Below are 15,648 nucleotides of genomic sequence, written 5' to 3'. Positions count from 1 at the left end.
CTGATCCAAGCCCCCTGCAGCACATGGAAGTGTTTCCTCTGAGTCTTTGGGGATTCCTGTATGAGCTGGAACTCCACCAGCAGTGTTGTGGTCACGTTCAGCCCATAGTCCTAGAGCATAGTATTTTCATAATGCCTTCCTTGGCTTTCAAAGTGATGGGGATTTAAAGTAATTAAATCTATGAACCAGCAAGAGTACTTCAAAGAAACAGAATTTCTGTGCCCTCTTTTCACTCTTTGCCAGCTTTCCTCTCGCTTTTGCTGAATTTGTTTCCACCCTGTATTTTATCTAGGATATAGTGCCTCAGTGATGTTGTGAGTCTTGGCAGTGAGAAGCACATGTAGCGTACCACTGGAGGAAGCCTTGTCTGGGCATGTGGTGTTTGTTGGGCCATCTTTAGTACCATCAGTGATTAAGATAACATCACAAGCAGAGTTTGGGCCTGGAATGATGCACCTTTACATACTGCATCCAGGACGCTTGTCAGAGAATATTAATGCAGAGTGGTCAAGTAAGTGTCAGGTTGCCTTTCTAGTTCCTGCAGTGACTGAGACTTCAAAAATCATCCAGTTCTGCTGAACATGACTAATGGGTTACACAGTGCTGTCAGAAACACCAAACAGGTCCTATTTCTGCCTGGCTCCAAAAGACAAATCAGCAGAGAACTTTTCTATAACGTTACAAAAAGAAAATCCAAGGTTTAGCCAAAGTTGCATTTGTAGTGTTACTGCCAAGGGAGCTGTAAAAGATGGCTCAGGAGCTTCAGGCAAGAAGGAATGAAATTGCAGACAATCTTGGCAGCTGATTACGTCCTGAATTCAATTAGCTTTGCAAGGATGAGGTCGTATTGGTTAAGCCTGTATCTTCAGGATATGTCTGCAGAGGGATACTAAGGAAAGTTGATCTGAACAAATTTAAATGGATGAGGGAAACCACATAAAGTGTGTGCACACTCCTATTCAGAGCTGGTAGCCTTAACCTAGTTTACTTCATGTCTCAATAACCTAAACTGGGGCTACCAAATTTGTAAATCGGCCTGTGCGTGTGTAGACCTGAATGCAGTTTAACAGTTCCATTAAACTTTACACTCTACACTGGTGTAAATTAACTGTGCTGCACGCTTGTTTGGAGATGTGCTCCGAGAGAGTGCATCTCTGGAAATGATTGTGCCCACTGTTTCCTTTAATGTCTAAGAGGGTTGGGAGCTGTACCTTGAGGCATGTATGAAGCAACTGAAAATATACCCACCTTCCTGTGGAAGACTTCTTGGGCAGATGATTCTCCCCTTTCTGTGAAAGACTAGAAGACTTTGTAGATTTTTGTGGCTTGAGACATGGATGTTTGTGTATAAGCATCTATACTCTTCGCACTGTAAATGTCACTTCATGCTGTTGAGACCTTGCTGCTCCAGTTAGTTCCATTTACTTCTGATGATTTGACATTGCCTTCCATGAATAGTTTGCTTCTTTTGGATTCTTTAGAGAATGTGTTTTAACCTAAGCTGTTACTGGACATTGGCTTTGAAGAGCTCTAAGAATGTTTTATTGGCCTGTCCTTTGGCTTTTAGATGGATCCCCGTTATGAGCCAGATGACAATGAGATTCGAACGCTCTATGGATTGCACCTCATGCAGAAGAGGAACAATGCAGTCATCGACCGGTCATTGTTCAGGAACATTGTTACAAAGAATAAAAATGTAAGTGTCAGAAGATAAATGAGTGTAAAGACTGGTGGAATGAACTTGTGTGCTTTCATCAAGGAAGTCGACACTTTTATTTTAAGTGCTCTTAAAATATTTCAATGAGATTTAACTGGCTTTCAACAAAATAATGCAGCAAAATTTGTGGGCCACATATACTTGAGTAAATCAGGGTAGTTTGCCTTTGTTTTGATTCCTTGCATAAATAAAAAGAGCTGGACCTTGCCCTTTATCTCCAACAACCAAAATATTTGTATTTCTTATAAATAGGAAGCTACTGTGTGTAATTCCTTGTGGTGAGACAGCCATGTGCAAAGGATCCATTGTGATCTTGTTCTGACTCACTGTTTACTTCTCCCTGTTGTATACAGTGTGCTGTATAAACTCTGGCCTTGCTGATATTGCTCAGCATTTAGTGTTCACATCATCAGAACATTATCAGTTATTTTTACATCTCAGATCTTGTTCTCATTAAAAAAACAGATGTTAATGAGTACATGATTAGTCATGGGCTCAGGAGCAAGTTCAGACATTGAGGTAATAAAGATAATTTTAATAAATTAGTAATGGAATGGACTTAGTGCAGATATTGGGAGCTATTATGGTTGTTGTGGTTTGTGGTGCTCTGTGTACTTAAGCATGTGCTTAGCTTTTTTGCATCTGAGCACATCCGAGGACAGTGAGCAAATACACCAGACTTTGCAGGCTCAGAGCCAGTGCCAGAGTCCTCTTGACTTGGTAGGATTGAGTCTTATCCCTATGAGCTATGAGATTAGCTGCCAAACCAATTATTTACAGTTTTAATCTAAACAAAATTTGCTGGTAATTGAACGGGACATTTTTAGTTGTCTTGTTTTGCCTTTCTATGCTACAGTACTTGTGATGGCTCTGGGGGTTTGCAGGTCACTAGCCAGCTGGCTACTCCTGGTTGTTAGAACGTGCTTTTGACAATGACATTTTGTTTCAGCTGCCCGAGTCTGCTGTCCGGGACCTGATCGTTGCCAGCATCGCTGTCAAATACACCCAGTCCAATTCAGTTTGCTACGCCAAGGATGGGCAGGTAACCAACTCGGGCAGCTCTGTGGAGCCTGCTTTCACATGGTCAGAGTGTGCTTCTGTCAGGGATGAGTTTTAAAATCATTTAGCATTTAGGAAGCTAATAAACAGGTACAGACGAACTGCCCTAGACAGCGCCATGCAGAACAGAAGTGAAACCTATGTTTCTCAAGAGGCTGCTTCAAAAACTCGGTGTAATTTTTTCATGATAATGACAGGGTTGGCCCTTTCAATGAGAGGGCTGGAAAAGCTCTTATGTGCTTCTGCAAGTTTGGCCTTGAGTAATTTCTTTCTAACTACTCTGTCCTTGATATAATTTTTTGAGGGCACGTATATATGTTATAGTCTGTATAGAGCCTTAGGAAATGACAGTAGTTTTCACAGCTGGATTCTGACTATCCAAATGGTTCTTAGCTGTATTTTCATTTTTTATATACGAAAGATAGGTTGTGCTTGCTTTTTTCCCCTTTGGGACATTGTCCTTTATTTTTTTAAAGGCTTATGATGGATGTTGGGATTTACAGGGATATTATCAAATGTGTAGCTGAGAATCTTGAATTTGAGAAAAAAGCCCTTTCTTTTCACATTATCGCTAGATAGCCAGCTTCTATCAGTTATCCAAAAGTTGTTGTAAATGTATTAGAAACTGTGTTTTTGCCCAGCGGCTCATTCTTACAATGCTGTTGTTTAGCTGTTTCTCTGTTCTCCATGGTAACTTTTCCATAGGCCTGGATTATTTAAAAAAAATACAGAAGAAAAATAATGTTTTTGATCTTGAGCTTTGGTACATCATAAATCAGCAAAATGGATCAAACAGTGTACCCTACAGGTACAGACTGTGAATGAACTGCAGGGCTGTGTCTTTTTTACATTGGTTCTCATCTGCATTTGTCAGACTGTTGTTACTGCCTGGAAACATTGCAGCGCTGTCTCACGACACTTTCTGGGTATCTCTGGAGATCTGGCATTTTTCTTTTACTCAGCTTTGGGTTTTTTCTTCCTGCTTTTTAAATGGTTCTCTGTCCTCAAGAGTGTTAGTTCTTGTAGCCTCAGAACAAAGGCGTCACTATCTTTGCTGCTTTTCCCTTACTACGGCAACAATTTCCCCAGTGCTTTTTGCAAGTCTGGACTTAACGTGGTGCTGCAGATGTTTCTGAAATGTGTGTGGTAATGCATGTACCATATGGAAGGGAGGAGTGAAAAGCAGTGTGAGCAGGCAGGGATTTAACTAGCCTGGCTTCAGTGATGTTTAATGTCTTTGCAGGCATGTATTTTAATCAAATATAAATGTGCATTGTCTTGGTTTGTTGTATGTGTGACAGGGGAGGCCAAGGTCAAAGGTTTGTGTTCTTCACTAAGAAACAAGGGACTTCTTTAACAGTAAAGGTCAGCAGCCATTACAATCACTCAAGAAGGTGGTGAATCTGTGTTGGGTTCTTCAAATCAAAGCTTAACGTCTTCCTTAGGAGATTCATGGCAGTCCAAATGGAGGAACAGTGCTGTGATGTGCTACAGGTAGCGATGGAAGAGCTCAGATGGGAGGTCCCGTCTGGTTTTAAAATCTCTAGAAGTTTCCTGAGACTGTTAGGTATTGAGACCGTTGTTCTTAAGGTACAGATGGGGAAGGAAAACCAGTCTTACAAAGATAGTGATTAGCACAGATTCTTCTTGGTGATGCTGTGCAGAACTAACTCTGGTCATGTCACCTACCAAGACGTAACATCAGATGTGTACAGGAATATTTGAGTGCGAACCAAAAAATAGCACAAATCAAGAACCAGGGATGGAAGGTAACTTCTAGATTGTTACAATGATTTCCCAGGATCTGACTTGGTTTGTGTTATATGAGCCAAGCCTGGTTAAGTCCAGTTTTCCTTCAGTTCCATTGCTTTTGGTTTTCCATCACAGCATCCCTGTTGCCTGGCAAAACTCTTGTGTATCAGACATCCAGAACTTTTTTAACAGCTTGCTTTGTGTTGGGTTCATGAGTGGATCAGCCATTTCAGCAAGGGCTGGTGCTCGTGTTAAAAAGTTCTAGGAAAGCATGGTGCGGGAGGAAGCATTTATGGACTTAAGTGTCACTTAATTTGCAGGACACCAGCTGCCAGTAATTGCAATAAACACTTTCACTTGTTTTGTCTGGCTTTCAGTACCAGCGAAGTCAGTCTGTAACATGTTGATTTACACTTTAATGATATCATCATGTTTTACATTAGCAATTTAAAATAATTCTCTTTCTTTATTCTCTGCACAGTGAGATAAAACAAACCTGTTAATTTACCTTACTGTTTTCCACTGGTGGTGCAGACATTTATCAGTAGCTTCATTGTTTGTTTGTCTTCGCAATTGTGAAGTCCTTCATTTGATTTTTCATAATTCCAGATGTATTCAGGGTGTCTGTTTTCGCTCATTATTCAGGGTAAATCTGAGTAAATCCAGGCCAATCTGGATCATTGTGCAAGGATCCTTTGGGCATTATCCATCTCATCCACTCTGCTTTTGCACAGTATTCCAGCTCTGGGCCATGCTTTGCTCTCCTGTGAGCTAAAGTGTTCTGGTCAAGTAGTTCTCAATTTTCACCCAAGCTTTTTTTTATTAAGTGATTTTTCTACTCACCGTGTACTACTGTCTCCTTTCACTACTCACACTTCATAGGCTCTGCTTAAGCACTTTTTGATTCCCAGGAGATTAAACTCTGAAAGAAACATAATTAATTTCTGTGTAGTAAATAGGCATACAATAGAGAGGGAAGGATTCCTTTGGGGGGATTTTGAAGTTTCAGCTCTGTTTTCATATGGGAGAAAGCCAACATTTGAGGAAGGGAGAGATGAGGTGTAGGAAGAAGGATTTTCACTTCAGAGGAAGTGAAAAAGGTGGAGAGTAGGTACATTCACACAGACCAGTGTGAAGAGAGATTTAGGTGCAAGTCTATAGTCTGCATTAAGCAGAACCTCAGCCTTCTGATTTCTCCTCCTTAGACCTCAAATTCCGGGCTAGACTGAAGAAATCTTCCCCAGCACCATTGCATCAAAGCACATTTGTTTACAAAGGAGGATTTTGGTTTCCCTGGATCATCATTTTCCAGTGAAGTGCATCTTACCAGCCTGTTCTTCCCAGGCTCTAACTGTGAACTTCCTTCCAGAACAATGTGGGCTCATCAGGAGACACAGAGAAGCGGCTTTTCTATTCCCTTGCCTGTCAAGCTGTTATAAAAACAGTTCTGTGTGTTGCAGATAATACCTTTGTAGATTTGGAGATGCCTGTCAAGAGTTTACAGTATGCATCACTTTGTTTAACTGAAGTACAAAGTTGCGGCCATTTCGGAGTTGTTGAATATGAGCCAAAGTTCAGTTTTGCATCTGTTGACAAAATTTAGGTGACAAAAAAGTGTAAAATATTTTGAGTAGCTCAGAGAGAAAAGGGAAAGGCTCTTTTTGAGAAGGGTGCTGACAGGTGTGAGAGCTTTATTTCTAGTGTGTGCCCGTGAAGGAGTTGTGTGTGTTTTCTGGCTGGGAAAGGGCAGAGGACACTTCTGGCACATGACATCACATTTTATAGAAACTTGGGAATGTTTTATGGTATTTTGGCCCCTGCTACCCACAGTCTGCCTGGTATTCTCCACCATCTTCATCCCCAACAAAAATTCTGCTTTAGCCTAGCCTGGAAGTACTGATGGCTTCAGTTATAGCTGAGCAGCTGATATGAGATAGCAGCCCAAGTCTTTAATTTGCTCTGTGGCGGAATAGCATCCAGCAAGCATGTTTTATGGTCCTGGTAAGAGGTGAAGTCACTGTGGTGCGATGAATGAGAAGGCAAATGATTCATTCCTTTGAGGGCAGCCTTTGACTTAAAGCTTTACCATCTGTTTCAGTCTGAGCTGGAAACTCTGAGGCGTTGGCCAGAACCACTGGCCTCAACACGGCGTCCCTGGAGCAAACAGTCTGGTGAACAGTTCAGCCGTGGCTTCCTAGGAGGAGGAAATTACGGGAGAGAGGCTTGTTTCCTGTCAGATCTCTGGTTTGAAATGGCAGGAGCTCTCTTTGGAAAGCAGGACCCACAGCTCTGAAAGCCTTGGAGAAGAGTTACCAGCCTGGGTTTGACAGCCACGGTGGCGAAGTCTGGCCTTTGTGTGCCCGGCATTCTGTCACGGCAGTGGCAAAGCTGAGGGACAGGAGACAGTCTGGAGCCCAAGAGACCTCAGCTCAGTACTTGCCAGTTGTGACTGCAGGCAGGCTGTATCTGCAGGGCCTGTTCTGCCAGTGTCCAGGAACCAAGATGTCTCCAGCCGCATTCAATTTTCAGTGGTGACAGCATTTATTAAGAGTTGCCTTTGTCCCTGGTGGGAGCTTGCACCATCCCAGACAGGGATGCAAGATCTCGTTTGCATTGTGCATTGAGCTGTGACAAATGGCTTGCAGTTACTTGACCACCAGACTCCAAAGAGTGGCTGCATATGTATTTTAATCTATAATGTACCCCGGAGCTGAATGTGTCTGATGAGAACTCCAAACAAAGTGATCTGAAAAAAACAAATGGAAACTGAGCAAATACCTTATTTTCATAGAAGAAGTTTTGAGAGAGAAATAATCACCTTTTGGATTCTGCTTCTGGAAGCGCTAGGTCTGTTTGATATCAAGCACAAGTGCTATTGAGTTAGGTTAGTGGCAACTGTTTTTAAAATCCTGGACTCTGGCAGCTGGCAGAGTAGGAAATGCATTGGTAGCTCCAGGGCCTTGACAATTCATGCGATGGTCCTACTGGCCAACCTTCCTGATTGAGCAGTAGATTTACTTTCTTAGCAGCCTTGACAGCCAAACTGCCCTGTAATCTGCTGCGTGTCACAGTTGATCTGTTTAAGCTGCGTATGCCTGACTCACCAGGAAAGATGATGGTGTTTGGGTGACCTGGGCTCAGACTTTAATCCTCTAACTGAAGGGCTTTTTCCAAGAACAGGTAGGCAGCCTTCCATCTCTTAGCAGTCACATTTGTTTCTACAACCAACAGGATTTTGCTTTGCCTGAAACAAAAGCCATAATTGTATCACTTTGCTGAGGTTAACAGTTTGACTCTGCTGGCTGGTGCTGTGTTATTTAGAAGGATGAAAGAACACAGTGTCTTCAGAGTGAGTGTCGGCAGAGCAGTGGAGGTCAGCAGTGCAGAGAGCTGACCCTGTAACCAATTTACAGGATTGAGGATGCAGGTATTTCAAAGTTTTCCTCCCTAATTACCTACACTCGTTCTCTGCCTCAGTGAGGAGCAGGTAGTTTGTGGGAGGTCTTTCCTAATGGCTTGGCTGGAATGCAGCTCTGATTGCGATCTCTGCTCAGCAAGGCGTGATGGTGTTTTGTATCTATATGCTTCAGGTCATAGGTATTGGAGCTGGCCAGCAGTCCCGGATCCACTGCACGCGTCTGGCTGGTGACAAGGCAAACAACTGGTGGCTCCGGCACCACCCACGTGTGCTCTCCATGAAGTTCAAAGCGGGTGTGAAGAGAGCAGAGATCTCCAATGCCATTGATCAGTATGTCACTGGGACCATTGGTGAGGTAAGGGCTGGTTCAGAGGTTTCCCTGGAGAGTCCAGCTTCTGTAAAACAAAGGCTTTACATAGTGCTTAAGCCTGACTTGAGTTTTGTGCATGGGTGTCAGTAATAGATGATCCCAATGAGCTGGGGTATCAAGTGGCCAGGCTCAGGATGGTGACTTCTTAAAAGTGTCCTGATTTTCCCCTCCAATCTTGCACCCACCACCCCTGGTGCTGGAACCTGCCCTGCGCTTTGGTGTGTGGTTGGTCTCATCTGATAGTTCCTCCCAGCAGTAAGGAAAAGTTAAAGCTGCAGTTCGTGTTTCAACTCTCACTGCCCTGCCAGGGCAGCTGTCCCGCCCTTCTTGCACGGTGCCGTTAGCTTATGTGGCATTTTGATTCTCGGAATCCCTCTGACCTCCCTGTTACGAGCAATAGCAAGACAAGAAAATAGTTATGTCCTTTTTAAGTATCAAAAGCCAAGAGCTGGATTGGGGACCTTGTGAATCATCCCTATGAGCAGTTGCTTGTTTAAGGGGGTAAGAACTGGAGCCGCTGCTGTTTCAGAAGGTGAATCATAAACCAAGCCGCTGTTCCTCATGTGTTAAGTCATCTACCAGATCCTGTTTGTGTGTGTTGGCATTTACACAGAGCAGCATACTGCAGGCTGGCCCACTTGGAATTAAAGGGACGGAGGAAGAATCCCTCAAGCCCTGGGCTGAGGAGGAGGAAGGAAAGGAGTTAAAAGGATACACAAAGAGCTGATGGTGGCAAGGAGTTCCCACCACCACTTGGGATGTTAAAATCCCTGGTCCAAAGCTCTCAGCAGCAGAGCTGTGGGAGCAGAAAGCACAGCTGAGCTGGGTGTCATGGGATGCCATCCTCACTCACCCGTGCTTTGGGGCTGAGCTGGCTCTTCTTGTTCTCCCAGGATGAAGACCTGGTGAAATGGCAGGCGATGTTTGAAGAGGTGCCTGCGCAATTGACGGAAGCGGAGAAGAAGCAGTGGATTGCCAAGCTGACGGCTGTCTCCCTCAGCTCCGATGCGTTCTTCCCTTTTAGGGATAATGTCGACAGAGCTAAACGGGTAAGGTCATGGAGGGGCCAGGATATCAGAGTGACTCCCAAGGAAACGTCTGCCACAGACAGGGCTTTTTGTTTGAATTTTGTGCAGGCTGCCGAGGGATGTCTCTGCTTTGCACTGCTGGCTGGAATAGCACATCCTAGGAAGGATATTTCTCATGGTTACTGGTCTCACATGGATAGTAATTATCCAGCCATTGCTCAGTTTGTTGATTTGGGATGAATAGAGGATTAAAGTTTATTAAACTGTTTACGAATATCAAGACAAGGCCTATTGTTTCTAGAGCCACCATTTCAATTCTGAGCTGTGGAGAGAACTGACTGCTTCCATGAGGAACTCCCCATGAATGGCTTTGGCCAATGGAAGCCTTTGTTCAACACTTAGTATTGTGGGATGTGGATGAGGGACTGCGGCTGCCAGTTCCTTCTCAGGGGGATTTTGGTTTTCCATCCTCTAATCTTTCCACTTACCTCTGTCTTTGTTCAGAGTGGAGTACAGTTCATCGCTGCCCCATCTGGCTCGGCTGCCGACGAGGTTGTGATTGAAGCTTGCAACGAGCTGGGGATAACTCTCATTCACACCAATCTTCGGCTGTTTCATCACTGAGCTTCCTGCGGGCTGTTGTGGTGCCTTCCTTGGTCACAGTCTCACCAGCAGCAGTGACTGGCATATCACCAGCTTCATTGGGAGGCACCTGCAGTCTCTGCTTAGCAAGTGTTTCTAAGAGCTGTAAATGAGATCTTTCCCTGCATTAACAGAGAATGAAGGCACAAGAAGTTGGCCTTCAGTGTTAGAAAATAAATCTCTTTTGCAACTAAACATAACGGTTCTTAGCTATGTGGAGTCTGTAGTCTTTGTGTCATCCAAATACTGTGTCCTCAGGAAAAAAGGTTTATTTTGAGGTACATTTTATGGCCCAGACTTTACTAATGCATGAGAAAGCCTGTGGAATGGTATGAAAGCCTGGCTTACACCCAGCTTCTTAATGAACTCATAAAAGTCTCTGTTGTAAACTGAACTGAGCTACCTTTTTTTTTAACTCTTTTTTTATTTTGGTTTCTGTTTGTTTGTTTTTTCTCGAGTCAGCAGGTAGTTTTCTCCAGGTGCTTCTAATCCATTATCCAGCTCCTTCGTGCAAGTCAAGCTGAATCCTGCTCCAGATGTGTGCTTTGGGCTGAGGGGCTGTGTCTGATTGCTTTCTCCAAGGTAAAAAGACTCATCCTTGTTCTCATACCTGGAGCTGGATGCAGAATTAATGGGCAGGCATCTGGGAAGCATCTTGCCCGAGGCTACTTCCCTTCTCCATTGTGTGCAATTTGCATTAAGCAGATTTGAACTCTGATTAGAAACGCAAAGTGAAAATCTGGAGCCCAGTGAGATGAATGAAGTAACAGCCCAGACACGTTTTTTGCTGACAATCACTGTGACCATTTCAAAGAGATTTGTTTTGGTTCCATTTAAAAAAAATCTGTTCAGTTTTGGCAAGGAAGGGTTCACAGTTTTGCAACAAACACTTCTGTCGCTGCTCTGATCTCAGCTGGTACCAAGCGTGTGTGTCTGCCTCTGTTCCCCTTGCTCCAGCAATAGCAGGGGTGCATAATTCAGGTTGTGTTCTTGGCTCTGCAGCTGATTTGTGACTGTGGGCATACATTTTATTTTACCTGGGTGCCCATTTGACCCAGACTAGTTGGAACTGAGCAAAGCAAAGATACTTCCTGGGGGTTGCAAGTTGCTTAAGATATCATAATCCATTTGTTGGCTTTATCTTCATGTTCTATGCACATGTGCTCCCCTTTCTTCCTTGTGTCCTGGGCTCTGGGCACTGCCCAGGAATTCTGTGCTCCCAACACTGCCCTTGCTCTGGCCTGAAAGGAACAGTCTCCTCTCTTTTCTGATCTTTGCTGTGGATTATTTTTTTTCTTTTCTGATCTCTACTGTGGATTATTTCCAACTGGCTGGATTAGGCAGGGCAGGGTAGAGATGATTCTACTTTTTGGGCTCACTCAAAACAAGAATGGTCCATTGCTTAATGGCTTGCCTGCTGGCTGCGCTGACCCCAGCTCTGGCCCCTGACTGCTTTCTGTGCCGTTGCTTCCCATGGATTGTCAGTGTTTAGACTATTTCGTGGTTTTATTAGCTTAAACTTTAAAAATTGAATTTCAGACTCTTCCACTGTCCTTCTTTTCTGCCATGCTCTTTGGACCGCAGCTGGTACATACCACACTGTGAAGTTTTCTTGGGAATCTGTTAGCCTGTTCTTTACCTGCATCTTCTGAAGCATCAGCTAAAACCAAGACTGGTAATAAGCATCTGGCAGCTCCTGTTCTCATGTATTTCCACTTATCATTTACCTGTTGTTTGCTGTCCTTGGGCACTGTTTAACCTACTGTTGGGAGTTAATAGGTGCTAATCTTCCAGGTGAGATCTCTGCATGAGATGCTAGTAAATGTCTGACTAAGCAGTATATACTAAGGCTTCTCTGCTGTGTCACTTGTGCTGAGCAACTTGCAATCTTCTTCTGTGCACACAATGTCTCACAGCATCCACAGAGGGATGATTTACCTCCTGCTGTGCCTGTAGTAAGGTTAAAGGACATACAGGAGTCATAAAGAATTCATGAAAGGCACCTAAGTATCCAATGTCCCAGGCGAGTGTCTTTGATTACTCTGCTTCACTTGTCTGACTAATGGCTGATAAAAAACTCTGGTCTGGTTCCAGGTGTGAGGTGACCTCATAGGAATGCCCTTCGGGGTGGCTTGTCACCTGGGTTGTGGTGACAATTTCAACTAGCCTGAAGCGTTCCCCTTGAAGGGAATTGGCAGCGCATGAAGCTCAGCATTTGAGTGGCTCCTGTTTTGGGCACAAAGCCATGGGCGTTCTTCTGGAGGGAATATGCAGCTCTGGAAGCTACGGCTCCAACTGCTGCTCTGTGAGGCCAGGGCAGGAGCTGCTGTTTTTAAGCTGCTGAGAGATGCCCTAAAGGGGGGATCCAGGCCCTCCTGGTATTGATAGCAAGTCCCTGCACACAACTGGGCTGAGAAGCCAAGAGCCTTCCCGTGGTGCAGCAGGCCAGATGGGTGGTTCTCTGTAAGAAAGAGCTGTGTTGGTCCATGAAGGTTCATTCGAGGTTTGCTGATCTCCTGCTGGCTGAATGAATTACTTCTTCCTTTGATATTTACATGATTAAAAGGGAACTGCATAGCTCTGCTTAGTATCTGTTTCCCGTAGGAAAGGGAATGTCTCTTCTCGGAGGGGGGGCGGAGGGGAGGGGGATAGGTCTGCACCCTTCAGTTCAGTTGATGTTTTTTGAAGAGCGAACTGCTGACAGGCTGTTTTGCACCGTCACCATATGGCGCATTGCCCTGGGCAGGTCCTGTGCTGACAGAAGGAGAAAAGCTCCCAAAAGCGTGGAAGTAAACAGAGGGTGGGAGAAATCCTTCTCAGCCTTTGCTGTCAGTAGCACTGGATTTTTCTTTATTTTTTCTTTTTTTTTCTTCCTTCACCCACTCCATTCCTTGCTGGAAGAGAGTCCTGTCTCTGGTTGTTCCTGTGCTCTGTGGTAGCTGAGGAGACAAGCCATGCAGACCCGTGTCTCCTCTTCTGGAAAAGAACAGCCAGGGGCTTAAATGCCTCTGGGCTTAGCATAGTGGTGAGCACCTCTTTGGGAGCCCAAAAGCTCCCTGCTTGCGATTACCACTGCCGCCTTTATCCCTGCCTGAGCAGCTGCCCTGTCTTGATGGTAGCTTGGGCTGGACAACATAAGTTGCTCTTAGCGCTCAAGTGGACCCTGGATATAAACCAATCCTGTATTTTAAAGTCCAGCTGGTGTTCTGTTGCCATTTTATGCACTACAGTCTGGGTGAAGCACAGGGACCTTCAAAAACCTTTGTTCCTTTTGTTGCTGATTGTTTCCAAAAGGAAAGATGTGTGGTTGATATGTCGGATCTCACAAGTTTCTGCTGTATCTGTGCTGCCCTCTGCTAGTGGCTTTAAAATGTTAACTGAAAATGGAAGATTTAGCCCAATGACAAAATACCCAGCACTACAGTAGGAAATGTTTAACAGAAATTGTCAGCAATGTAAACCCATGTGCTTTAGGGCATGGACAGACCTCTACAGAGGCCAATGCACTTTGGAAAGACAAATTGATAAAAATCTAGTTTAACAGGAATGTATTCTTCTGTATCTCTGTCCATGCCATTTTTAGTACTTATGTATTTTTGATACTCATTTGGCTCTTGAACATCAGTGGGACAGAACGGATTTCTGCTCCAGTCATTTTAGTATTTGCAAATGTTTCGGTTGCTCTATAGATAGCAATCTGTGCAAACAACTGCCATGTGTGTTTCTCATGTCAAGCAGCCAAATTCTATTTTCATGCTATGTTTTATTCAATCCAGAGAAATCCATTGACTTAAGTAATACAGTGCTTTTGTAGCTAAGAAAGGAATGTGGCCTGAGGAATCAGGACAGAACCTTTCATGTTTCATATTTGCAAATGCTGTACAGGTTTTTGCAGCGCTGGCAGTGCAAGCTGAAGGGACTTATTGCTAACTTTGTAATCCAAGACTAGCTTTGTTTTAAAAAAGGTTTTGAGGAGAAATTCACTGGCCTCCCTTCCCACCCCCCATGGCAGAAGCAGAGCAGACTTCAAAGTGGTTTTGCCTGTCACAGACCCAGGTGGTGTCTGTCCCCTGCTGTTTCTTGAGGCTTCTGCAGAGGGAAGGATTTCTGGGAGGTGGTAATAGCACCTGAGGGTGTGCTCACTAGTGCCTAAACAGCCTCGGTTCTGGGTTTGATTTGAATTTGCCACATTGCAAATGGAGATGGAATGGCTCAGAGTTGAAGCAGGGGGGGGAAGTGACTGCCCCTCTGTAAACCCTTTAGATGGGCAGGGGTAAGTTGTGCTCTGTTGCAGAAAGGGGTGAGTGGTGGTTATTCCCAGGGGCAAGGCCTGGCACCGAGACAACCTCTATTTGGAGCTGGGAGTGGGTCACTGGCTCCAAGTACAGTTAAGCCTCAAACACATCCAGCTTCAAGGGTGTGGATGGCTTCACTAATTTTGGCAACTCAAACACTGAGAACAGATTTGCTTCTAGGTATTTAAGTGTCTGGCTGGATTGAGGACCATGTCTACCTCAGCTCATGTCCAAAGCAGGGAATATTTTCCTTTCCCTCCCCCTTTCTCTCTTTCCTCCGCCGGTTCCCAGAAAGCAAGCCCCTGGCTCCTGCAGTGTAACATACATACTCAGAGGGTCTCTGTGCTCTATTGGGGCAGCTGGAAGCCTTTCATTAACAAACTGCTCTACAAAGATTCACTTGAGGTTTACTTCACGCTTCATGGGGATGTTTGTTCCATCTTGTTTCAAGGAATGTTACTCCAGCTCAGAATAATAATCTTCATCCTAGATTCCATGGTAGCAAAGAGAATCACTTGAACTACCTGTGTCTGGTTTGTAAATCTTTTTATTAAAAGAGTTGTTTTTTTCTTTTCCACAGTAGTAAAGCTTTGGCACTTACAGTATAAAAATAATCACTGATCATAATTACACCAAATTCCTCTTTGTCAACTGCATACTAAGTGTCTTCAATACATTTTATTCCCATATAAAAACACTTGAAGGTCAGGGGAACAAAACTGATAAATAACAGTATGAGATACAAAGATACAGCTAGAAAAATACTAGGATCATTGAGAAAGATTAGGACTGTGCATATTTTAAATATCACAGTGATTGGATTTGCTGTTCCTATCTTATTGCTGGCTGCACGCTTATGTGAAAGCAGAAGTGTTTGGTGGACTTTCCTATCTCTAAACTTCAGTAATGTTGTACTCAAATGTTCTTTGCATAGCATGGGAACCTTGAATTTCTACACCCTCTCTCCCTCCCCCTTAACATTTTGATCCTCCACCAATTTGTGATTTAGCATCTCCCCTCTTTAAATTTGAAAATAGTGACTGGTATTCAACACTTTGAGCAAAACCAAGACAATCACTATCAATCATGAGAAAAGTCTGAAACACTCCAAGAGTGGCGCTTGGAGAAGCTGTGAGTTGAGCTTAAGCTGGGAAAATGGCTCCAGAGCAGAGGGCCATTCTCAAAAGATGCAGTTTGGCTAGCGTCACTCCAGTTTGGGTGGTAACCATGGCAGATAGGTATTTATACTTTGGTTTGTCTGTTGCCATTGCCGCAAGAAGTCTTGCTGGATGTTACTTTCCCCGTGGATGTTGTGTGTCTGCCTGTACATCTAGGGGCATGAAACACTCAATTGGGCAGTTGACGTT

The 15,648-nt window shown here is 44.1% G+C and overlaps 2 protein-coding genes across 5 annotated transcripts in view; one reads left to right on the top strand and one right to left on the bottom strand.

Moving 5' to 3' along the window:
* The window catches only part of ATIC (5-aminoimidazole-4-carboxamide ribonucleotide formyltransferase/IMP cyclohydrolase), a 27,392-nt gene extending 12,430 nt beyond the window's left edge, over positions 1–14,962 (top strand). Inside the window, exons 12-16 of the mRNA XM_082055524.1 lie at positions 1,568–1,696; positions 2,667–2,759; positions 8,119–8,301; positions 9,210–9,365; positions 9,849–14,962. Of these exons, the coding sequence (XP_081911650.1) occupies positions 1,568–1,696; positions 2,667–2,759; positions 8,119–8,301; positions 9,210–9,365; positions 9,849–9,968 (681 nt within the window). The 3' untranslated portion in view covers positions 9,969–14,962. The remainder of the gene's footprint in view (positions 1–1,567; positions 1,697–2,666; positions 2,760–8,118; positions 8,302–9,209; positions 9,366–9,848) is intronic.
* FN1 (fibronectin 1) overlaps positions 14,811–15,648 on the bottom strand; it is a 53,779-nt gene continuing 52,941 nt past the window's right edge. For all 4 annotated transcript variants that reach the window (XM_082055520.1, XM_082055521.1, XM_082055522.1 and 1 more), the window contains one exon: positions 14,811–15,648. In XM_082055520.1, the coding sequence (XP_081911646.1) occupies positions 15,574–15,648 (75 nt within the window). In that variant the 3' untranslated portion in view covers positions 14,811–15,573.

This window comes from Streptopelia decaocto (assembly GCF_964273445.1).
Source record: "Streptopelia decaocto genome assembly, chromosome: 6".
Classification (NCBI taxonomy): Eukaryota; Metazoa; Chordata; class Aves; order Columbiformes; family Columbidae; genus Streptopelia; species Streptopelia decaocto.
Note: the sequence above shows the minus strand (reverse complement) of the source record. Positions and strands in the feature narration are given on the sequence as shown.